Here is a 26537-nt window from a genome sequence, read left to right on the forward strand (position 1 = left end):
CGCCGGCTGGCGGGGGCGGGTCCGCAGTGCAGGAGACGTCGGGGGGCGGCGTCCGAACGGGAAGTGAATGGGAAGCCAGGTTGAGGGCCTGGTCCCGCCTCCATTCCCAGGCGGCCGCGCCGGATTGGGCGGCGTGGCGGCGCTGCTGCCCGCCTTCCATTGTCACGCGACCGCCTCCACCTCCCGCCCTTCCCTCTTCACCTCCGGGCCGGCTTGGCCTGTGATGAGATAGTCGGAGTGCAGTCGTGGAAGTGGCGACGGCAACTGCAATCACGTCCACGACCGCGACCATGGCCGAGGTGAGGAGCGGACCGCACCGCTGCCGAGCCCCTCCAACTCGGACCCCGAAGCCGCCTCTGAGGCCCGGGGGCCGCGCGCCCAGGTGCAGGTGGGCTGGGCTGCGGGGAAGTGGGATGGTGCGCGTAATGTCTAAGCGTCCCTTCGTGTCTTCCTTATAGTATCAAGCCCAGAATAAAGCCAAGCTCATCTCTGACGTGCGACGGAGGTTCGAAGCTGAGTACGTGACAGGTGGGTACCGCAATCTCGGTGTTGAGGCAGGTGTGCAATGAGCGTCCCCAACTTTGCTGGGGTGTTTGCGGGAGTGTCTGTGGGAGGCGTTAGGGACCATTTCGATCCTCACGGGGTTAGGGGCCGTGCCCTCCACGTTTCCCGGGTTTTACTTTCCGTAATATGGCGAGGACACTGCTGCAATTGGGCAAGTGATGCGTCCGTTGCTTCCTATAAGGGTTGACGTAGGTTGGACGTGTTTTGAGCGTCTCGAGTTCATGGGACTTGCAGGACACTTGTTAGGCCCTCGGCTCAGGTGGCACTGTTCCTCTGATGACCTTTCACCAGCAACAATCGAGAAAATGAACCTGGAAACAGCTGTGATACTACTCACGTGTGCTTAATTGGGGATCTGAATTCCTCGGCCATTTTGCCTAATTCCACTTCCTACAACCCAGCAGGCTCCCCACGTGCTGGAGCAAGTTCTTATCTTTTCATCCCACACTGTACGTAGCAAAGTACCTGTGAGTCCAGAATTGACTTATTGGGTGAACGTTCTGTGTCCAGATGTCACAGATAACTTGAGTAGTCCAGTATTTAACTGATGATTTAATCTTTGTAATTAAAGATTACAGTAATTTTCAGAAGCCTGCAGGATAATGTATTATAAATATGGAATAAGTAGTCTAATCCAGATCCTGCCACTTACTAGCTTGCTTGTCTTCTCTGAGCCCCTGATTCCATAAGTGTGAAATGTGAATAATTAGGTTAGGAGAATCAAATGAAAAGGCATATATCAAACTGTGTAGCATGGGGTTAGCATATCGTAGGCTCTCAGTATTTTTCCTCAGTAGTCTTTTTGGTTATGTGAAAGTTCAGCTTCTACATCTGGACTTTTAGTGCTGAGCGGAGGTTCCCTACAGCTTTAGACTGCCCTAGATGGTATGTCAGTTAATAACCTAGAACAGATAAAGAAATCTGTTCGGAATAACCTAGTCAGTAAATCTTTTCATCCCTCCCCGTCAGTTTTCTTCACATTCCAAACTTTGTACCAGAGAGTTGCAAAAGCACTTGATTCACTTTTAGCCCAGAGATCTCATTTCTAATAAGACAGCTGGTTCCAGTAAAGAGAGAATTCTAAAATTGCTTTCTGTAGAAATGTAACTCTTGGAGCTACATGGTTTATAACATTGTAAGAAGTAACCCAGAACTTGACCTAATGAGCTAGTGCTCCCTAATGGTCATTTACTTAGGCCCGAGGGAGGAAGCAGGATATAGTCATGGAATTTAGCGATAGGTAAGATCTTGAAGGTCATCTTGGTCCAACCTTCTCATTTTTACAGTGAAGAAAGTGAGCTCTAGAGAGATGAAGTGATTTGCTCAAACGCCCTAGTGTTAGTAGCTAGGCCGGGGCTGGTGCTCAGCTCTTCTGAATTCACTCTAGTAATCTTTTTATGCACGAGCTGGATGAGCTCCATCCTCATCTGTTACTACTCCTCTTGCTTAGTACAGATTTCACCACTGCCCACAGTAAGAAACGTATTACACGTTGTAACTTAGTACACACATGCACACACATAACTGAAGCAAAAGTTCATTAAAGAATACTTATGCTGAAAACCTATGACTCCCTGATACAATGACCCGCAAAGTTGACATCTCAGCCTACAAATGTGACCCACAGTTTGAATAACATGACCAGCCACACTGCTGCTTTTATGCACTTCAGATGGACTGAGTCTGTTTGCATCTCGGGACCTTTCCACTTCTCTCTGCCTGGAAGGCTCTTTATAGGGAGTGAGCATGGCTACGTTCTTCTTTTCTTTTCCATCTTGGTTTACATGTATCTGAGAGGCCTTTGCCAATTATTAAGTAGCCTCCCTGTCTTGTCTCCTTTACGGCTCTTACCATAACCTGTAATTCCCTGTTCATTTGTTTCCTTATTGTTCATTTCCTTCAGTAGAATGTCAGTGGGTCTGGGGCAGCCTGTGGGCCTTGAGGGCAGGGTCTGACTCACCTCTGTATACTTAGCTCTGAATACATAGTCACTGAATATAGCAATGCTTAAATACATACATACGAAGATGAGTCCAAGTCTAGATTAAGAGCTGTCCTGACCGTCTCCCCCCCCCCCCACCAAAATCTGGCAAAGAGCAGCCCTCACAAAATGTCTCCTAAAGACCAGTGTTATTTCAAAGTAAAGCACTGTCTGGCATTAAGTATAGGGAGGGTTTTGTCACACCTGGGTATGTGTGAATGTATGTGGGTCAGTTATCTGCATAGCCATTGCAAATATTAATTTAATTAATTTAAAGACTTGCGTTGGAAACGAAAATAAAAATTCTTTAAAGACTTTCTCCCCTTAAAGTTTCAGTTGTTTCCTGAAATACAGCACTGGGTAAAGGTAGAGTAGGAAAGTGGTGAAAAGGGTTTTTTGATTTGCCTGTGTTCTCCCTTTCAAGTTTACTTTTTAGAAATTAGGTGTTGAGAAACATCCACTTTCCTCCTTCCTCTGTCTTTCATTTTCCCCTTTCTCTTACTGTTAACAATATTTTGTTTCAGAAGAGGCTTAAGGCAGACTTAAGCAAACATGATGTTTTTCCTAAAGGAAAATATTTATTATTTGCAAGTATGTCGCCTTACACACTGGCTGTACTCCAACACCTCTTTGGGGAGTAGGTTCTTGGGAATTCCGAACATGTTTGTGTTTCCACAGAAATTAAGTTACCAATTATGGATAGATTTGTAGCTGCAAAAAGAATAAAATCTAAGTCCATAATTGTTGTAGCACTACTACTGTTTCTGTCCTCATTGTTTCTGTGAGAAATTTCATGCTGAGTCTCGACTGAGAAACATTTTCCCTTCTCTGTTCCTCCTTCTTGTGGCCAAGGAAAGAGACTAATCCCTTGTGACAATAATGTATTCAGTTCCTCACATACTTACTATGTGCTTAATTCTGGGAAGCTGTGTCAATATTAGAGAAAGAGCCGAAGAAGGATAGAGCCCCTTCCTGAACTACTGCAATCTAGCAGAGTCATTAAAACAGCTCTATCAAGAGGAATGAGTGCAAAAATCATTTCTGTACGAGTCAAAGAGCAGGAAAAAATCACATCTAGTGGGGGTGACTGGGTTAGCACCGAGTTAGAAAAAACTTCTTAGAAAAGGTGGTGTTTCGCAAGAACTTTGGAAGATGCTAGAATTCGGCTAGGTAGAGAATGTGATCCAGGTGGCTCAAATAGTCCAAGCTGAGATGCTTAAGTGAGAAGGTGTGGGGCTTGTTCGGGAAGCCATAGGAAGTCCGCTTTGATGAGCCTTAAGGAGGGTAAGCACACCTGCCTAAAAACAGTGGGAATATAGTGTAGAGAGCCTTGGCCACCAAAGCGATGCATTTGTACTTTATTGAGGTTTAAGAGCAACTGAGAGGATTGTGGGTTTTGTAATTTTAGGTTTGTTTTCTGACTCTATAAGTATATGAATTCACTTAAATAAATTTGGGTGATACCAGAAACAGTCTGGAGAATCTCCTATAAGCTTATCATCCAGAGATAGCTCTTCTAACAGTGGGTGCATTTTTTTCTGGCCTTTTTTTCTATACATTAAAAAAAATAGTTAAAAGATCATTCTGTATGTAGTTTTTCTGTGTTGCATTTTTTTTATTGACATGATCTTATTTCCCCATATTACGAAGTAAGCCACGTTTTACATTACTACTTAATATTCAGTTTTTTAAATAAAAGAGAATTTTCTTATGTTTTATCTGAAGTAGTCCCTTTTGGACATTTAGATTCTTTCCAGTTTTTTGTTAATACAATATTTTGCACAGTAGTTCAGATTTTTTCCTTAAGAGTCATGTGTAGAAGTAGAATTGTTGGTTTGAAGAGTGTGAATATTTTAAGATACTTCATATGTATGCTTAATTCTCCTCCATACAAGTTGCACCACGATTCATTCCCACCAGCACATATGAAAGTGTTAGTCTCAGCACAGCCTTAGGACCATTTAACTCATGCCTCTTTGTTTGCATTTGATTACTAATGAGAATAAACTTCTTTTCATATGTTTACATCCATTTGTAGTTTAAAATTTTTTTTTCTTTAGTATGGCTTTTAAAATTGCTTTGGGCTTTTCTTATTTATGTCACTTTGACTTTTTTCCTTTTTTGAATGTATTCAAACTTACCCATTCCTTTGTGGTTTCTCCCATTGCTGTTAAGTTTAATAATTGTCTCTCGTCCAATAACTTTTTCTAGTCTTTTTGTTTTGTCTTGGCCTCTTATTTTTAATTTTGAAATATCTTTTATGTACAAAATGTATAAAACATGAATGAAATAAACACCCTTGTACTCACTATTCAACAAAAGAAAAAGAACTTTGTGGGTATCCTCAACCCGGATATTCACAAGGCAGCTGCTTATCCTACATTTGCCGTTACTCATTCTCTTGCTTTTCATTAGCTTTACCACCTGTGACGTACTCCTCACCAGTACTCTATTAAGTTTACCTCTTTTTTGAACTTGAAATATCAATAAAAGCTGAATATTTTTTTTCCATGACTTGCTTCTTCTGTTGCTCAAGAGTCATTCATACTGTAGTTGATTCCTTTTTATAGCTGTGTTGTAGCTCACAGAATGAAAATACCAGTTGATGGATTTGGGGTTCTTTCTAGATTTTACTATTATGTACAATGCTGCTATAAACATTCTCAGATATACCTGGTGCCTAGACTTTCTCTAGGGCAGTGGCTGTCAAAGTTGGTCTAGGAATTATAGTTCCTTGAGCCCATTTCAAGGGGCTTGAGACTCCAAAACTATTTTCATAATAACACTGAGACATCATTTTCCTTTTTCACTGGCATTCTCTCACAAGCATACAGTGGCGTTTCCCAGAGGTTACATGGCATGTGATGATATTGCTCTGACAGATGACAGAATGTGTGCTCGTGTGTCCTTATATTTAAATTTTTTCTGTTATAATACCTAATATAGTAACTACCAGTAAATATAACCCATATAAACAAACAAACTCTTTAGAGCCCTCAGTTATTTTTAAGAGTGTAAAAGGGGTCTGGAGACCAAGAAGTTTGAGAACTGCTGCTCTAGTTTGTAGCCAACAGTGAAACGGGTGGGTAGCAGAATAGGCACACGGTCCACTTTACTAGATAATGCCAAACTAGTTTCCAAACTGATTGCATCTGTTTTCATTTTAACCAGCACTTTTTGAGTGTCCTTGTTTTTCTACACCCTGAAATCTGGCATTGTTAGTGTTTTTTTAAATTTTTGCCCATCTGATGGGGGTGTTGGGATATCTCATTGTGGTTTTAATTTGCATTTCTTTAAGTACCAGTGTGTTTGAGCATCTCTCCATATCTTTATGGGCCATTTGGTTTCTGCTTATGAAAATCACTTCTTCGGGCTCTTCTTGGCCCTTTGTTCCTCCATATAAATTTTAGAATCAGTTTATCATGTTTTTGCAAAAAACCCCCAAAAAACAAAACAAAACCTCTTTTGGGATTTTGAGTGGAATCATGTGAAATCAGAAGATCAGTTTTGGGGGACTTGACATCATCATGGTTAAATTTTCTAAGAACCTGGTATACCTATCTGCTGAACTCTTCCTTCTTGAAAGATTTATAATTTTCTCCATAAAGGTTAACCCATTTTTGTTCAGTTTATTTCCAGATACTTTATATGTTTTATTTTTGTGGTGGTTTAAACAGTATCTCTTCAGAATTTATTTTCTAGATGATTGTTGCTGGTTTATAGAAAGTACATTTGACTTTTTTTACATTAATATTGGACTCAACCTTACTGACTCTTATTAATTTCAATAAGTTATCTCTAGATAAGTTGTATTTCTATGTAGACAAAAATATCACCTTGAAATAATGATAGTTTTCTTTCTAACTTTGCAATTTTTAGAGCTTTAAGTGCTTCTGTTTTATACTCACTGGAACATTTAGAACACTGCTGAATTGAAGCATTGATAAAAGCCTACTTGTCTTATTCCCGGTCTTAGAGAGATACCCCCGGACACGATCTCTGTAGATATCTTTTATCAAAATGAAGAAGTTTCCTTCTGTTCCTGCTTTGCTAGTTTTGGGGTTTTGTTTGTTGTTTTGTTCCCATCACAGTTGAGGGTTGAATTTTACTAAATGCATTTTCTTCATCTATTGAACACATTGTATCTGATGAAATGTTCACTTGGTTTTTCGCTTTTAATCTGTTAATATGGTAAATTATATTACTCAGGTTTTTAAAATATATTGCTGTAGTCGGTTAGCTGATATTTTGTTTGGGCGTGTTGCATCTGTATGGAAAAATTGGTCTGTAAATTTCTTTTCTTGCACTTTTCTTGTGTGACTTTGACATCAAAATTATGCAACCTTCATAAAATGAGTTAGCAGTGTTTCCTCTTTTCTACTCCCTAAAAGGTATGGTCATTGTGGAGTTCTAACCTGGTTTCCCATAAATCACCCCTCCTCCAATTGATTTTTGTTGTTTTATATACCAGTGGTTGCTTACATACCATGTATTTGCCAATATCTTTATCTATCATTCCTTAAGTTTCAGATCTTTTATCTGGTAGCATTATTGTTTCATCTTAAGTATAACCTTTAGATTTTCCCTTGGTGAGGTCTTGGTGGTAAACTTAATTTTGAAAATGTCTCTATTTTCTCTGTTTTCTTTAAATTATGCAGTTAACCTTGCAGAATGCCTTCGTCTTATTAGGCTGACGGAAACAAAGTAGTTAGAGAAGTAGAAGAACTAGGAAATGTTAGTATCATAGATGATCTCTGAGAGGAGAATTTCAAGGACAGGAAGATCAGTGAATAGAAGGAAGCTCTGTACGTAAAGGTACATAAAAACGGGATTGTTCTTATCAACTGCCCTCTCTGGAAAGGAAGGGTGTAAGGAAAATGGCATTTAAAGTGGAACTAGTATAGCTGATTGACTTTGTTATAAAGCAGAAACTAACACACCATTGTAAAGCAATTATATTCCAATAAAAATGTTAAGAAAAACAAAGTGGAACTACACTCCTGGACATTTTACGTAAACTCTCTAGATTATGAACCATCCAAGGGATCAGCTCAGGCTTTATTCATCTTTGCGTCTGCAATTCCTAGCTCTCTTTTGAGCTAACATATGGTGGGTGATAATAAATTAGTCCTCATAACTAATGAATTATGTATTATCCCCAAGAGAGGAGGCCTTTAGAAGATAGGTAGGTAGACAAACAGACAGACAGACACACACACACACACACACACGCGCGTGCACACGCGCGCGCTTGGATTTCCTTAAATTCTACTCCAACATTCTCCAGGTCAACCTTTTAAAGTTCTCATGATCACAAGAAGAGGACAAGATGTGTTAAGATTTTATCAATTTTTGTCCTTAATACATGTCTAAAAATATCAAGCCTCTGCTAATAGAGAGTATAATATGATGTTGTAACTTTATGTGGGTAGAATATATATTTGTGCTCTTGGAACTTTTGCAAACATTCACCACATATTAAGTCATAAAGGAAGTCTCAGAAATTCCAAAGCAGCTAGATCATACAGACCATATTCTCACCCCATTAAGCAACTAAATGAGAGGTAAGGTACTTAAAAAGAAATCAAATGTTAGGAAACTAAAATAACACCTCTAAATAACCCATGGGTTAACAACTTTCCAGCAATGTGTGTAATTCTTACTTCTGCTAAATAACTCGTAGGGTAAAGAGGATATCACAATGGAAATTACAAAATACTTAAAAGCTGAGCAAGAGAATATCTATGGTCTCACTTTCATTTATTAGAAAACAAGGCCCAATAAAAATCAGCTAAAGATTCAATTCAAGGAGCTAAAAAATGAACACGAGTAAATTAGAGAAAGTAGAAGGAAAAAAGAGCAGATATTCATGGTATAGGAAAGAAAGATAGTAGGTATGATAAACCTAAGTTGGCCTTTTGAAAGAACTAGTAAAATAAACAAACCTAGGATGACTGATTAGAAGACAGGGAGAAGGCAAACACATACACACTAGGAACAAAAAGCAGATAGAATTATAGATGTGGTAGAGATTTAAAAAATCATAGGAATTCAATGACCAGCTTTATCACAGTAAGTTAGAAAACTTAGATTAAGTGGAAAACTTTCTGGAGAAAAGAAAAATCATCTAAAATTGTCTCAACGAGAAGTAAAAAACCTAAATAACATCAATGACTATTAAAGAAATTGAATTGGTAGTCACAGACCTCTACCACTCTTCCCACCCCACCATCACAAAGGCACACACATACACATAAGGCCCAAGGTATTTTGTTAGCCCCAGGAATGCAAAGATAATTCATAATCAGAAAATGCAGCAGAGGAATTTACCACGTTAACAAAATGCTTCTCAGTGAAGTTTTTGAACGGGCACAGTTCACAACCAAAACTATATAAAAAGGTACACATTGCAAAGTGTCTTACATCTCTTGTGCCTCTCCACTCCCTCTTCCTCTTCCTTCTTTAGCTAGCCATATTTGTTTTCTGTTTCTTTTTTCTATATTTGTTTAAGCAAATACAAACATATTTGCAGTAACCAAATTAAATGAGGGAAAATGTTTATTTCAGTAAAGACAGAAACCACACTGGCTATAATTCACCTTTATGAAAAACAAACAAAACTTTTACCAAACAAGATAAACTTTCTTAGCTCTGAAGCGTGCCTTCTAAAATTCTACAGCAAAGGTCATGGTTAATTATGAACCTTCAAAATGATTCCCAGAGTGTCAGGAAAAAGACAGTGATCTACAATATTATTTCTGTAATTCTACTGGATATAAAATAACCTAGTTATCAATATGGCAAGGAATATAAGAGGTATAACGTTTGCCAGTCTTGTCATTATTGGCTCGTGGTAGCAACACAAAAATCTCTAGACTGCTTAATAATCTGATAGAAGAAATACACAACTTTTTTTCTTTTATGGAGAAAATTATAAAGTATTATTAAAGAACACTGAAAACAATAGATAAAAAAGGGAGAGAAGTCATCCAAGATATAATATCTCGTACATATCCAGCATATGAATTCAGCTCTTCAAGGATAGGAGCTGAAGCACAAAGCACCTCCCCTCTCTACAGCAGACCAGAGGTCAGCAAAGTCCTGTTGTCATGGTTGTTGTTTTTTAATAGCCCTTGAGCTAAGAATATTTTTTGTATTTTTAAAGTGTTGCTAAAAAAAAAAAAAAAAGAGGAAGAATCGGCAGCAGAGGCCATATTGTGGCTTCAAAGTCTAAGATACTTAGATGTTTACCATCTGGCCCTTTACCGAACAATTTTGCCAACTCCTGTGATAGACCAGTAGTTCTCAAAGTGTGGTCCCTGGGGCAGCAGCGGCATCCTGTAGGAATTTGCTGTAAGTGCAGATTCTGGGATCGCACCCATGAATTAGACACTCGAGAGGTGGGGCCCAGTTATCCCCGTTTTAACAAGCCTTCCTGCTGACTCTGAGAGGTGCTAAAGTTTGAGAATCGCCGCTGTAGGCCAATGGCTTAATCCCATCGTAGATGATCACCTGCCTCTCAGTCTCTCACCAGCTAGCTTCACAGGAAAGAGGAGATGCAGGGTAGGTTGTGGCCAACCAGCAGAGGATGCCCTAAAGGGAATATTTCGTTATTTCAGCCTGATCACACCCATTGTTGACATTTACATGGTCCAGCCAATAGAAGTGGTCCATCCAGTACAAATGCTCTTCCCCGGTCCCACCAGGACTTTAAGTGCATCAGTGCTCAGAGTCCTTGGAGAAATAACAGATGCTAAGAGGTTTTAAACTACTGTTGATGTTTGATAGCTGTATATTTGCTGCTTTTGAACAGTATGCCACCCAGTTCATAACTGTTTTCTGGTTTTCATTGTCAGAATACTTTTGTATTTTTTCAACCTTTTTATATGAATTCTAGGCACATTTACAATAACTATAATATACTTTTAAGATTTTCTCAACCGACTAATAGGTCAATTAGAATTTAATCTTCTGTTCATAGGGAGCATTCTACCTTATGTTAATGAAAATTCATTGGTATTGTGTTTAAAATTTTCAAAGTGCCCTTGATCTTCATTAGACTGTGGATAGGCAGACCTTATCTCCATTTTACAGAGAAGAAAATCAAGCCCAGAGTGACTTGCTCAGTCTCCCTGTACATAGTTTGTAGTAGCAGGGGCCTTCTGATTTCATCACTCTGCCCAGTATCCTGAATCTGGCTATGAATTTTTTTCACACCTGTTAACCTTAAAACACAGTTTCTGGCTGGTTGGTAATTTCACCAGCCAACAAATGCAAGAGAGAAAAAGAAAAGTTAATAATGGAATTCTCTGTTTTATGAGTAAGCACTGTATTCTGTTTATCCTGCAACACTTAAAATTGTGTATGTGAGAGAGAGCGTGAAGGAGGTGAGCATGCACACGCAGGGAAGAGAGGAAGAAACAAAAAGCTGAGAGGTCATCTTTACTCTGGAACATTTAGTCCTGTCTAACCCAGAGGTGAATTACCATTGCCATTTATCTAGTCCTTCCTCTGCAAAATTAGGAACTTTCCACTTTGTTTGGTGGGGATACACTGTATAAATATAAGACCAATTTACAGAGCAAAATTTATGGAAGAAGAAATAAATAGTAGAAAGAGACAGTGAACCATATAGGTGTGGTGATAGTTCACTGAGGTTTCTTAACAGAGGAGTGGCCAAAAATGAGCTCTGAGCTATTCTGAACAAATGTAAGGATGAGGCTTAAAAGTCCACCACTTGAGATTAATGTTGGTTTGTGATGAAGTTTTCCCTGGTCCTCAGCAAGGTGAAAGTAATAAGGACAAGGTATTATGAGAGTATACACATATATATCTGTGTATAAGGCAGATCTCTTCCTCATCTCTATGCTTTAATCACTGAGAGGTAAAGTCTTTCAAAGTGATGTGTCTTAGGTGGGGGGGAGGGGTGTGCGCACATGTGTGTTTTGATATCTTCAGATACCTTTTGAGTGTACATCTTTCGCGTCTTCCTGTAACATCTGGATTTACTGAAGGACTGGTTTTCAGAAAACTCCCTAACACTTGAGGGTTCTGTGGAGGGGAAAACATTTTCCTTTTACCCTTCTAGGTTCTTTGACTGGCCTAATAATTAAATTGATATAAGACAGATGAACCGGAGAAAAACAAAAGTTTAATAACATGTGTATCCACTGTATACGTGGGAGAGACCCAGGAGAACTGAGCAACTCTCCGAAGTGGCCCAAGCCACCACCTTCAATACCATCTCCAGCTAAAGACAGAAGATGCTAGGGTGGGGAGTCAGTTATTAGAGGTGACCAAGAAAAGCTCAGTAAACAAGGGTATGGTTGTGCAGATTTATGTGCTTGCCTTTCCCATTGATAAGAGTTTCTGGAGATTTCCAATCATTCTCCTCTTCCTGTTACAGAGAGGGAGGCACTTACAAATGGAGACTTCCCTTATACATGTAAATGTTTCTTATAAAAGGGTGACTTTTACTCACTTTAAAGATTCCTGTATGTGCTGTTTGTTAAAAATATCAGCCCAAAATAATCAGTATGCCAAAGAGGTACGTTTTGGGCTGTGTGGTTTGCTTCCCCTCAGTTCAGTTGTCTGGGAGCTGTGTTTGAAAGCAGCAAATTGTGTTGTCATAAGCAGTTATTATTACACTTGGCCTTGTGGTCCCAGGCCAAGTTTTCCTTACCTTGAATGCTCAGTTTTCTCTCTGTTTCTCCCTGTGTGTCCTTCTGTCTCTCCCTCTCCTCCCCTCAGCCCTCTTCTCTATCCTCTTCTGCCCCTACTCTTCTACAGCCTCTCTCCCTCCACTCCTACGTGACCTCCTCCCCAGTCCTCTCTTGCTCTGTCTTTTCTAGCTGTTTCCATCTCTACCTGTCTCTAGGGGTAAATGTTTAACAACAGGTGTCTCATATGTAAGTACATGTCCTATTAATAACAATAATTAATCATTTTAATCTAAATGGAGATTTCTAATTTCAAAGAACTGCATCCCTAAAAGCTATCCAAGAGCAATAAGCTTTACATTTCTTGGTAATGGGCACTGTCTTGTTTATGGTATCTGTAGTGGTAATATCAGCAGTGGTAGGAATAATGATAATAACAACAATAATGTTTGATTCTTTTTTTTTTTTTTTTTTTTGAAATTCACGGTCTTTTATTTATTTATGACTGTGTTGGGTCTTCGCCTCTGTGCGAGGGCTTTCTCCAGTTGTGGCAAGTGGGGACCACTCTTCATCGCGGTGCGCGGGCCTCTCACCATCGCGGCCTCTCTTGTTGCGGAGCACAGGCTCCAGACGCGCAGGCTCAGTAACTGTGGCTCACGGGCCCAGTTGCTCCGCGGCATGCGGGATCCTCCCAGACCAGGGCTCGAACCCGTGTCCCCCGCATTGGCAGGCAGACTCTCAACCACTGCGCCACCAGGGAAGCCCTGATTCTTCTTCTTATGGCTAATATTTTTTGAGTTTTCACCACTTGCCACGTGTTGTCCTGGGGAAGTGGTAGTCTGCGGACCCTTGGAGATGCCCAGGACTCTTCAGGAGCCCATGAGGTCAAAGCTGTTTTCACAGTGATACTAAGAAGCTTTTTTCCCTTTTTCGTTTGCTCTGATTACACGGAAGCAATGGTGGGCAAAACTGCTGCCTCCTTGGCCCGAATCAAGCACTCTCAGTTAAAACTTTTTTTTTTTAAGTCAGTTTTATTTTAGAAAGCCCCCGATGAAGCAGTAAATTTTATTAAATCTTGACCCTTGAGTACATGGACTTTAAATGTTCTGGGTAACAAAATCAGGAAGTACACATTAAATACTTATGCGTATTTGAGTTGCTAGCTAAATTAGTCACATTTTTCATGGACCACCATTTTTATTTGAAAGAACAACTGTTAAGTAAACTATGGTTATTCAGACTGGGGTATTTGGGAGAAATTTTCTTGAAGTCAGACAGTAATTTCAAGGAAAACACTATATTGGTCCAGTGGAGAGAGCTGTCCAGTGGCCAAACTGGATGATCTGACTTTAGGGGCAGGTGCTCCCAGGGTCCTTTTTGCTGCTAAACAGTATATAAATTCTTTTATATCTCAACTCGTGTTTATAAATCATAATTAAAGAAAAGTTGTCCTTTGAATACTGATGAACTTTTGAATAGACAGAGCTAAAATACCATTTTCCAAGGTTTACCTACAACAGAACCACTCATTGTAAAGATTAGAAAAATAGAGCCCAGATATTGAAAGCCATATCCAAGGTAACACTCTACAGATACATGATTTATGGCCTCATCTTTTATTTTATAGTGCTTGAAACTTTCAAGTACTTTCATATATACATTTTTCTCTGATCCTCACACAACCCTGTGAGTATCTAAAACAGTTTAAAGATAAGGAAATTGGGACTCAAAGAAGATAATTCCATGGATGCTCTTTATATTTCCCCGCCCTTTCAGCTATTATCGCTTAGGGCCTGAAATAGCTCAGAACTACTGGAGAGGAGAGAGAACCTATACAATCTGGCAACTAACTAGGGGCAAAAAAAAAAAAAAAGAGATGAAGGAGCCAGGCAATTTTCTGAAGTTTCTTCCTTGGGTCCCTGGGAGGGTACCACTGACAGAGAAAATAAAAAATAGATTCAATCAACAAATGTTTCCTGAAGGCCTTTTCATTGGCACTATGTAATCTGCTCTGGGGGCTTCTTAGGATGTATATAGACTGTGCTGTTACGATCTCTATATGGGAAGATATGGCATAAACACGAGTAACTCTGATTCAAGGGTGCTAAGTGCGTAGTTTAGGTCCTGTAGCTATTCACAGGAGGGAAGGAATTACTTCTAGGCCCAGGGAAAATTTTTATGGAAGAGGAAGCATTTGAAAGGAGTCTTGCAGCGTGGTAGAATTTGGATGTGCAAAGGTGGTTGTGAGGAGACAAGGAAAATTCAGTTACAGAAAAATAGAGCGGGGCGTGGAAGGAGGTTATAGAGGTATGTAGAGGTTGGTGAGAACACAGCATGTGTGTAGGTGGATAATGAGAAATTTTTGGCAACAATTATTCCAATGAATTATGGGAAATGTTGACTGCTACATACACAGTTTTCCATTTTGTATTTAGTTCATTTTCAAAAAAGACACTTGGCAAACACATGTCTTTTTAAGTACAACCTAGTTCTTTCTTTATACATAAAAGTTCATTTTTCGTTGACTAGAGTGAGTATTTTAAGTTCAGATAACATAATCGATCTTCCCAGATGTTGCTTTATGGTTTTAGAGGGTTATGCAAAATATTTTACTATGGTCTTATTTTCTAAATCTGTGGTGGCTTGTCTTAAAATAAAGCTGCAATTTTTAGATAACTTTATTCTAGTCACACTTAGAAATTCCATCAATCCTTTAAATTGCATTTTCCTCTGAACTGCATCCCTGTGTCTATCTTCAAGTAGCTTCGCTTTATCTTCCAGGTCTTTCTTCTCCTTTGGTATTAGTGTTGGTTATCATTCACTGCTGAATTTATCTGACTTGGATATTTATTACTGTTTTTCCCCTAGATAAGTCAGATAAGTATGATCCACGTGATGTTGAAAGACTACAACAAGATGATAACTGGGTTGAGAGTTACTTATGTTGGAGGCATAATGTTGTAGATGAAACATTGAAGATGCTTGATGAGAGTTTTCAGTGGAGGAAAGAAATGTCTGTCAATGGTAAGCTGTTCAATTTAACCTTGACCGTGTACTATATCCCCTGCATAAATGTTACTATTTTACACTTACAGCGTATTTGCAAATATTCTTGGCAGTCATCATAAATATCAGAATGTAATGTTTTTATAAAAACCCAGTAACATTTGAAAGGAACATCTTATGAGTAAATCTTAAAATAGGATTATTCATAAGGAAATCAGATCATCAAGGAGCAGAATCACAGTCACATTCTTCACTCACAGCAGAGTCTCCTATTCTGTGTTTATTTGGTTTAGAACCATTAAAATACCAAGACAGCATCTTCACTACTAGGCCTAGAAATAAGGGGATACCATTTGCCTGTTTTTCTCAGTTGTTGCCTGGTGTCTGTCTCTATTCCCAGAATTCCTGTGCTAATAGGTGCTCCATGTGGAATTACTAAGACGAATGGGAGTCCCCAAAAAGCAAGCTTATCCCAAAGGATGCCTATAGCAGCCTCCTCTTAACTTCTCGATTTCAAGGCCCAGTTCTAGATTGAAATTCCCCACCTCCCCAAAAAAGGAGTTTTAAATCTTAGAGGGGATTTTATAATAGTGTTCAAGTAAATGGAGAACTCTTTTCAGGAAAGGTTACCCGTTATCTCTCTCCTCCTAAAAAATCTGACAGGAAGAAACTGGCACAACTACTAGTTTCGATGAGGTATAAAGAAGGATTTCCTGACCTTGAGGATTATAAACTCTGGAGTGACTGAGTCTGGAGACTTAATACAAAATAGTCAACAAATAAATCCAGAGCAGATACTCTCCCCAGTCATCCTACTTGGAGAAGGAATCTATCAGAAGGAGAGTATTTAAAAAATAATTTGATTGGAAATATAAAAACTGTAGGTAATTTCAACAGTGAAGCATTTATTAGTCAAGCAAAGAAATGTAAACCTGATGTTTCTAAATCATTTAAGTACAGAATAAACCTGTAAACTCAACAATTGTTTTCTCTTACATAGAATTGCTAGTTTCTAGTGGCAGACAGCAGAGAGATGATGAAAGGTGGGTGGGGAAAGATAAAGAAATCTTTGAGAGTTCTCGGAGAAGTACTGATGAATGACACAAAAGCCTTGACATTTGCTGCCTTGCTGTGTTGGTTCTGGGCCTCACTAGAGAGTGGACCTCCTGCTGAAGGATCTAGCATTTTTCTTGAAGTATTTCCCACCTGCCCCAAGATTATAAATGTATTAGACTCTACTGGTTATCAAACTTTGATTTCTTATACCACTTCTGAGGCTATAATGTGGATATTTACTGCTATGTTCTTTTGAAATTGTCTAATCGTGATAATATTTGTTTGCAAGTCATTATGTGAAATACAACTAGAACATGAAGATGTGTCTACATCATAATGGCTGTTATGTAAAAGGAAATGGATTTTTTCCATTTCTGTCATCTGTGTCTTTATGTAGTTTTTTTTCTACTTAGTAAGAAACACCATTTTTTTATCGTCAGAGGTTCTTTCCAGATGTTTACATAAGCTTTTTCTTTTTTTAATAAGTTTATCTTTTTTTATATCAGAGCTACTATATTAACAGTAACCTTTATGTTGTAAGTTTTCTATTTAAAAGGCCTCTAAGTTACAATTACTCATCAAACTTGATCACTTTTTAGACCTGACTGAAGCCTCCATTCCCAGGTGGTTATTGGAAATTGGTGGTATTTATCTCCACGGTTATGACAAAGAAGGCAACAAGTTGTGTAAGTATAATGTATGTACTGGCTTTTCAGGATTTTGAGATGTAGCCATCCATCTCAACTGAATTAACAATAGGCAGAGCTTTCTACGTGTGGTATGTACCACACGTCAGGTTTCCTACAATAGGGATTGTTAGGGCCAGCTGGACCAAGCGTCAGACACTTAGTAGTTGAATGTACCGTTTGCATCATAATAAAGTAGGCTGTAAAGGCAAATGCCACATCCCATCACACAGCCAAAATGATGTAACTCAGAGTCATTATCTTCTTTCTAATTTACTGATGTTAAAATTCAACCCAGTATCTTTATGGAAAATCTTTTTGATAGTCACTAAGGGTGGCTAAATGGACCAAGCCGGATTTTGGGCAAAGGGGATACAGGAATAACTTGGTTTGTACCAATGCTGGGACTCAGCAGGAGTGTCAGAGCCCCATCCTGAGCAGATGTCCTGCCAAGGCAGTTTCCTGCACGGTCGTGCCCACCTTGCGCACCCTGTGTGTGGCCCATGGTCGGCTCCTGTTGTAACAGTACTCTTGCGATGGTCCAGCCACCGCAGGGGGTCTTCCAGGTCCCCACGCTGAGGGGTAAGGGACTGAATAGCACCGTGGGTATGGGGTCAGAAGGACCAAGACAACTGATGGTTGCAAGATACTTTATTTAGAATCTACTGAATCTTATATGGACGGAAGAGGAACTCATTATTAGACAATGAACCCTTAGAATTGCTTATCGTCTCAGTTCATTCACCACCATGGACGTCAACAAGTTTACAAGACCATCCTTGAACATTATCTTCCCCTAACCAGGCACACACACAGCCCCCAGCCATAAGGAACAACCAGGACTCTCAGTTCCCTGAGGTCTCCTGGCCTGAGATAGCTTTGCTAATCTCTTTTACATCCCTCAGGCCTGGGACAAAGAGTGCATTCCAAGTCAAGGGTAAGGGCTTTGCTTTTTGTGAGAGACATACTGTCTCCTCCAGGAGTTACCTCCGGCTAAGACTGCATGCCTCCCACATACTCTCGTAGCATTTTCCTCCCATTGCTGGCTCCTCCTCCTCAATCTTCCTTTCCCATTCCTCTTATTCCACCTGTACCTCACATGTGCTTCCCAGGCTTTGTTCCTTTCTTGGCCTCTTTTACTTTCCAGCTGATGCAGTCTCCTTGGGTGAGCTCAAGTACCTTGGCACCTTCAGCTGCCTTCCCCCCAACAGCGGTGACCCCAGGCTGTCCCCAGGCCACATGCATGTACACATCCAGCTGCCCACCGCATTGATGGTTGGCCGCCTTCAATACAACACACAGCTAAACCACATGCGTCCCACCACCCGCCCTCCCTGTACTCCCAGCTCGGGCCCACAGCCATCGGCTCTTCCTCTGACAGAGCTTCACTTTAGCCCCTCCTCTGATTTCAGTAGCACTTCCTCAGTTCACTCCCAACCCCTACCCCCTTAGCATTTCATGCAGAGTCCTTCAAGCCCCCCCTGTCTCTCTGTTTAGCTGCTCCTCTCACCGCTGGTCACATTTTGTCCTAGCTGCCACCACTGTGAACGGTTGCCAGGCTCCGTCCCCACACACGACACCCGCTCATGCTGCCATCGTGCTTCCGTCTGGGCTTTTCCTCTGGACGGAACATTTTCCTAGTGCTCTGTTTTTTGTTAAGCACAGTGTAGAGTACTTTTAGGTTATTACCAAATATTGTTTTTTCCCTTACTTACTAAGGGGGGAAGTGTATTTTCTAAGGGGGGAAAATAGTTTACCTTTCTGCTACTCTTTAAGGTTCCCAAGTATATACTATTTCGAAGAGATGTTTTTAATCTGAGAAACAAAATAAAGACAAATGTTAAGGAAAAGGAATGATATAATATATGCATAAATAATATTATAATGCCATAAATATTTTTTCTTATTTTTATCTTATGACCTGCTTAAAGTCTGGATCAGGGTGAAGTATCATATAAAAGACCATAAGACCATATTGGACAAAAAGAAGCTTATTGCGTTCTGGTTGGAACGGTATGCTAAGAGAGAAAATGGGAAACCTGTAACAGTGATGTTTGACCTGTCAGAGACTGGAATAAATAGCATAGTAAGCATTTTTCATTAATTCTAAATCATTGTTTATCATGGCATCCTCCCTCTCTCCTGTCCTCCCTGCCACTACCCCCTTGACCAAGTAGTCCTATAAAATAGAGCTACCCAAGTCATGTTTGGGATTTACTTCCACCCCCTGCATTGTGACTGAAGTCAAACGTGGAATAGGATTTGCAAAAACTTAAATGTGCTTCAGTATTTGGCGTTGAAACTGTAGATTTCCTAGAAATGTTCCTTGTCTGATACACAGGATATGGAAGGAAGACGTCGAGGCTGACAGGGTAATGAGTAGATGTGGTAACAGTGAACTTTTCTATCAGAGCTAATAATACCCTATACAGCACCTCCCCTGTGCCTGGCGCAGAGTAATGCACTCAGGAAATGTGGAGTACAGTAATGTATGCTCTCCAGCGTACCATTACCCGCATACCATGTTTTGCAGTGGCGAGATGTTCACCTGCACTTTTGCACATCCAGCACTTTGTGATTTTGTTGAGGTTTTTTGTGTGCTTGTTTAGGTTCACTTTCTGTTTGATTTGGTTAGCTTTGGAAACCAGTTTTCTTCAGGTGATTTTGCCAAGCTTAAAAAATAAATAAAACCTACCGGTCTTTAATTTGGGCCCTTGTGACCTTAGTGCTAACTACAAACCCTTCAGCAGCGATGGGGATTTGTTGGCACATTTATTAGAGCTGTTGTCTCTAACACTCAAAGCGGGGCTAATTCTGGTAGCAGTGAAGTGGCGTTCGGAGACACGCGTGGGGCAGTGTTGAAATCTTTTTCAAAATCCAATTGGCAAAATATGTTAATATCCCTGAAGTGTTCACATTCATACTCTTTGCCTGGTAACTAACTTCTGGAAATCTATTCTAAAGAAATAAACCTGAGTATAGAAAAAGTGTACATCAAAATGTTTTTTCAGAGTATCATTTAAAATGGTGAAAAATTAGAAAAAATGTAAATGTCAACACAGTGAAGTGGCGAATTATGGTGTATCTAATTGATGGAGTATGTGTAGCTATGTAAAATGGTGTTTGTAAAGAATTTGTAGTAATATTGGAAAATAGCTTTTTTTTTTTTTTTAAGAGAAAAGGGCGACAGGGTTATATATCATAGTGATACATAGCCCCCAAAAGGGAAACCTTAGACATTAAAAAAACAAACAAACAAACAAAAAACAGGCTAGAGTTTTTTTAGGCAGTGGGACTACAAGTTTTTTTTCATCTTTCTTTGTCCCTAAGAGTCATTTGCCCTGGATTATTTTTTCAATCTAGTTTCCATGTCAATGAGTTCTAGATTACAGACTAAACCATTTTATACCCAAAACCTAAATCAAAATGCCTAGATAAATAAATATTGCATAAAAATAAATTATGATTCTGTTATCCTTTATGTATGACTTATTAACCCAGAATCATAAAAAATAAATCTTAATGTTTTTTATTGACAAATACAGGGGCAAGGAATTGAGCTGATTATTTTTCAAGCTACTTATATACTATTTCATTATCTTTAATTTATAAAGTTTATTTGCATTACTAAGTAGTTAAATCATTAATGTTTTCAAATACTAGAATCTTACTGAATTATGTTTATACATGACCCTCGTAATTCAGAAAAGATTTAAGTCAACCTTTAAAGATGTATACATAATTGCAAGTCAAAATTTAAATTATTTACTACAGTTAGGCCACTAATTTGACTTTAAGCTTGCCTGAAAGAAATGGAATCATTTAAAATTACTCAGTGAACACAACATTGTAAAGCAGTTATACTCCAGTAAAGATAAAACAAATAAAATAAAATAACTCAGTGGACATACTTTAAAACCAGCATCTTAGGAGAAGTGTATCTATTGCTGATACTTGAACCAGAAGAAAAGTCTTTCTTTTTTTTTTTTTTTTTCTTTCAAGTTTTATTCTTTAATTAAAAAAAAATTTTTTTTGATTTATTTATTTATTTTTTATTTTTTGGCTGCACACATGTGGAATCTTAGTTCCCCTACCAGGGATCAAACCCGCACCCCCTGCATTGGAAGCGTGGAGTCTTAACCATTGAACAGCCAGGGAAGTCCAGAAAAGTCTTTCGTGGGTCTTCAAAGGGAAGACATTTTACAAGATAATGAATAGCGTCCTTGAAAACATCCTCACAGAATGCAGAGCAATGGGTTTCATGGAGCTTCTTTATGTAGTACCCACTAATACACGTACACCAGTGGCATCCTATCAAATCGACTTGAATTAGCAGTGATTTGGGATTTTATAAGCAAGGTTATTCAATTAAAGATGAAAAGAATATTGGACAGAGACTTTTGGGGCAAAGTCTGGAGGCCACAGATCATATAATAGGTAACCAAATCTTTACATAACTAATTATTTTGAGATATCTTCTTTGACTCTTACTTAACTACAAATTATTCAACTCTGTGCACAGTGGATATAATGATTAGTTATAAAGGTATTATTATATGCTAGGATTTATCCCATAATAAATACGTAATATAGTTATGGTTGCTTATTTTCAGTTTATTAGCGTTAAAGATGTTACAACTCACATGCTAGGAATAACTTTATAGACTCAGATCTCTAGGGCAGCTCACCTTTGAGTAACTGATGGATTTAAGTTTGCCTGGTTGTATCTTTCATCCTACGGTCCTTATAAGATGGCTGATCAGTAAGTCAGCCTGTGGTCAGTGGAAACACACAGAATGAAATGATCCATGTGAATAGTAACCCTAATAGTTTAGTTTCATGTTGCTGTGTTCAGTGCAGTAGAACCAATAGTCGGCTGTGTCTCCTAGAAATTGAAGTCAGTGAACAACATTTAAATATAAACTAAAAAACTCTAATTCTTATTCTGGGTTCCTACACAAGAGGAAAGAAGCTAGAAGTGAAGTAGATACAGCAGACCAATATGATCAGATTAACTGTTGTATAAAAGATCAGTAAAATATATTTTATTGACTCTATTATGAGGTATAGAAATTAGGTTTAAAAAACAAACATATCAGAATTAACATGCATATATATTGTCGTACCAAGTAGTCAGGTTGTAAACTATATACTTGTTCTAATAATTCTTTAATTGTTCAACAGATTTTTAGAATTTCTTTATGGGGGTTCCTCATTAGATCCGTTTTATAATGCCACATTACCTTAGCAGCCTGAAGTATCTAACTAGTCTGAGGTAACATGAATGATGTTTAAGCTAATTTCTTTAACTCAGTTTTAGGACTGATTATTATAAGTAGCTTAATAACTTAAAAACTAACTCCTGGGAATATAAATATTTATTTATGAGCTATTTTTAAAAGAATTTAATAATTACCTCATTTATATTTAATAATTTATCACCTTTAGAAATATGCAATCTAAAATTCTCTAATGTGGACAGTCTTAAAGATTTAAATGTATAATCTTTCTTTTAGGACATGGACTTTGTACGCTTCATCATCAACTGCTTTAAGGTTTATTACCCTAAATACCTCTGTAAGTAACTTCCTCCTTTATAAAAATACAATATAGCAAAATCGTAGACAGTGTCTAAGAATTGTGGAGCTTTGTATTATTTTAGACTTTAATACCTGAGACATTGTTTTCTGGTGAAGAGCTTAAATGTGTTCTAGAAGTTGAAGTACATATCCTAGTAGGTACAGGAGAAATTTTTCATAAATAATCATTGTCCTTTACAGTTAGTTTTAAGAGTTCAAGTTATAATCTGTGTATATGCCATCCTATCACACACACACACACACACACACACACACACACACACACACGTAGAGACGTAAAAACACATTTATTTCCAAGATTATCCCATTTTTACTAATTTTTCAATTGAGAAATTAATTTTAAATATTATTTGGAACTTCTTACATGCAAGAAACAGATGAGCAGTATTGGTAAGTAAAGTATACTGTGTGATAGGCTATACTCATACATAAAGTACATTGTGTTTCTAGTTGCTATTTTTAAATTGTCATTAAGAAAACACTTGACTAGTGTGCACGACCTTTGAATCTGGCATTTGGAGTTTGTTTTTAATTGTGACTCTTCTATTAATTACCTGAATGAAGAACTCCTAAATCTTATATATTCATTTTTGACTGAATAGGTTTATATGATGGCTTTCCCCTAGGAAAATCAAGATGCCATTCCACATAAACAGTCAAATATTTTCAGAAACCCCAGTGGGTTGAAAGTGAAGAGACAGCAGAGAGGCAACAGGGTCATCAGAAATGGAAACTCACAGGTCTGCCTGGGCACACCCCTGGCAAATACCACAATTAGCATCTTTGGGGACTTGTGACTCAGGTGACACTAAAGCATGAAATGCCTAAGTCATTTTGTTTTGATGTGCTTTCACATTAGTGTTAATGTGATGTGAGAAACAGACAGAAAGCATGGTGGATATGGAGGATCAGTGCCACTCCTAGCCCTGTGCTCTCGTGTCTTCAGAGAGAGTGTTCATGAACATTTTTAGGTAAAAGTAATGTCTAGTTTGGGGAACCTGTAGGATCTGCTGTTCCTTCTGAATTCTTCCTGGATCTGGCATATACCCTGATTCATTAAGACTTGCTGAGTGGTGCCAGTCATTGGTCAGTAGGGAATCACTGCCCTGTATTATTAGATTTTTTCTTTCATGTACAAAATGAAAGTAAAATATCCACTTGTTTATTGAAATATCCAAAGGGGTTTGTGAAGAGCTATTTATAAAGAGCATAAATATTACTATTACTTTATAAAACACATCTAAGATTCTTTTGAGAAAACTATTAATAAATTCATGGGTCTATATAAAGATGAACTGAACACTCATTCCAAATAACTAGAGATAATGTATTTATTCTAGCTACATAATGTTTTGCAGACATTGAATTTTATAGAATCTTAAGTTGATCATGTTTCAAAATTTGTCATGAAATATAAATATTCTTAAAATCTTGAGTCCAAATCTTTTTAGGCATATCTCAGATGAAGACTGAGGTATTGAGCACCAGTGTACCTCTTTGCAAGTACCTTGTTCCTTACATGTACATTATTTGTCCTACATTAATATAATCATTCTAGGAAGTTCTCTGTTCAGGGAAGAATGAAATTATGTTTTGATTCATCTGGAATAGAAGAATGAATTTGTTATCAAAAATCCCCTCTGTGGGTTCTGATTCTTTCTCACAATTGTTAATAGGGTTGCTTAATATCTTCATCTAAGTATACAAATGAAATTTCTGTATACTTTGGAATTATTGGCTTCCTGAGGCTCATAATATTAAGAAAAGTTGAAATAATTTTTGTTTCTTAAAACATAATGGTTTATTAAAAATGGGGCAACTGTCAGAGTGGGTTTAACAATATAATATCTAGAAAACTAGAATTGAAGCCATAAATTAGACATTGAAATCATTTTAAAGCTCAGTGGACTTCAGCACTAATATGACATGCCACGTCCAGAGTTTCCACTTACCCACTTACTATTTTTTTTTGGTACCTTTCTGCAAACAACAAAAGCAATAAATGAATAAAAGAACACGCTATTTGCCAAAGGGCAGTGATAGTACATTATTCATTTCACACAAGCCATCCTCCTAGGTGAGCCCCTCACCATTGTGAGAAGTCAGTTTAGTTCTAGCACCACTCACACTTTACGGAATTAAAACTGAGTCATCCATCTCAGTTTTTAGATACATTTAGATCACTAGTTTTTTTTAGGCCAGGTATAAATGACTACTATTGTTGTACTAAGTCACAGACAATGAATTTTTTTTCATCTTTCAGCAAAAATGGTGATCTTTGATATGCCTTGGATAATGAACGGTGAGTATGTTACTTATACTTTCCTAACATAAAACGTCTGATTTTTTTTTTCTTTGCCAATTTAGCCATATTTCTATGGTGGTTTACAAAAGAATGTTATTGTGTTTGGTGTGTAATTTTAAGAGGCTGGAGCTAGAACACGCAAAGGCTGTTCCTAAGCAAACTGGGCTAACATTGTACCCCCAGGCTCTGGGGATACCCATTAGTCTTGTCTAAAAACAGTTTTAAAATGTCAGTCATTCAGGTAAAACTATAGCCAGAAGCCTGTTTGTCATCTACAGATGGGATATGTCACAGAATGCAGACCTTGGCTAGGTTCTCTCATGGGCTTCAGGTGTTGAGGAAGAAAATGGGATGAATCTAAAATTTAGTCCAAATCTCTATAGTCACATAATCCTTAGGACAGTCATGGTATATTTTTTGGCAAAAAAAAAAAAATTTTAAGCCATTGAAAAACATTCTTTACCAACTCGGATGTGGTTGTAAATTTAATGTTATTTTCAGAATGTGCATTTTCATTTGTGTTTGCCAATCAATTGTTAAATAGAAAGCAGTAGAGAAAACCAATGAAATCAAAACTCGGTTCTTTGAAAAGTTCAACAAAATTGACAAAACTTTAGCTAAACTGATGAAGAAAAAAAGACTCAAATTATTAAAATCAGGAATGAAAGAAGAGACATTACTACTGACCTTACAGAAATGTAAAGGATTATAAGGGAATACTGTGAACAGTTGTGTGCCAAGAAATTAGATAACCTAGATGAAATGGGCAAGTTCCTAGAAAGACACAAACTATCAAAATGGACTCAAGATTCTGAATAGAAGTATAAAAAAAGAAATTGAATTAGTAATCAAAAAACTTCTCACAAAGAAAAGCTAAGACCCCAAATGGCTTCACTAGTAAATTCTACTAAACATATAAAGAAAAATCAACACCAATTCTTCTCAAACTCTTCCAAAAAATAGAAAACACTTCCCAACTCATTTTATGAGGCAAGTATATCCCTAATAACAGACATCACAGAAAAAGAAAACTAATATTAGACTAATATCCCTTATGAATATAAATGGACCAGCCCTCAATAAAGTAACAAACTGAATCTAGCAGCATATAAAAAGGATTATATACTATGATCAAGTGGCATTTATCTCAGAAATGCAAAGTTAGTTCAACATATGAAAATCAACCAGTTATCCAACATATTAATAGACTAAAGAAAAAAAACCATATGATCATCTTAATAGACCCAAAAAGTATTTGACAAAATCCACTACACTCTCCTGATAAAAGCACCTAAGAAACTAGGAATAGAAGGTGCAAAGAGTTGGGACAACTGCAAAGTTAGTTGGATCACAGTAGTTCACACAAGACTACCCTCACTTATGACACCAATTGTAAGTTCAAGTGGTTTCCAAAACTACCCTCAGGTTTACTAGAATCATTCACAGAACTCACTGAAAGCTATTGTACTCACAGTTATGGTTTATTACCAGGAAACAATTCAGATTAAAATCAGCCAAGGGTAAAAAAAAAAACAAACATATGGCAGAATCCAGGGAAGTACCAAATGTGGAGTGTGTTACTTTCCCGTCATCAGTATGTGACAATGCTCATGAAGTATTTTCAAACAGGGAAGCTCACCCAAACCTCAGTGTTCAGAGTGTTTATTGGGGCTCCATTTC

General features: G+C 38.1%; 1 protein-coding gene across 2 annotated transcripts in view; it reads left to right on the forward strand.

Annotated features, from left to right (window-relative positions):
- Window positions 1–189: 189 nt before the first annotated feature.
- The window catches only part of MOSPD2 (motile sperm domain containing 2), a 62357-nt gene continuing 36009 nt past the window's right edge, over window positions 190–26537 (forward strand). For both annotated transcript variants that reach the window (XM_068533769.1, XM_068533770.1), the window contains exons 1-7: window positions 190–299; window positions 459–528; window positions 15073–15228; window positions 16866–16952; window positions 18884–19038; window positions 22469–22529; window positions 24816–24854. In XM_068533769.1, the coding sequence (XP_068389870.1) occupies window positions 291–299; window positions 459–528; window positions 15073–15228; window positions 16866–16952; window positions 18884–19038; window positions 22469–22529; window positions 24816–24854 (577 nt within the window). In that variant the 5' untranslated portion in view covers window positions 190–290. The remainder of the gene's footprint in view (window positions 300–458; window positions 529–15072; window positions 15229–16865; window positions 16953–18883; window positions 19039–22468; window positions 22530–24815; window positions 24855–26537) is intronic.

The sequence above is a fragment of the Eschrichtius robustus genome, chromosome X (assembly GCF_028021215.1).
Source record: "Eschrichtius robustus isolate mEscRob2 chromosome X, mEscRob2.pri, whole genome shotgun sequence".
Lineage (NCBI taxonomy): Eukaryota > Metazoa > Chordata > Mammalia > Artiodactyla > Eschrichtiidae > Eschrichtius > Eschrichtius robustus.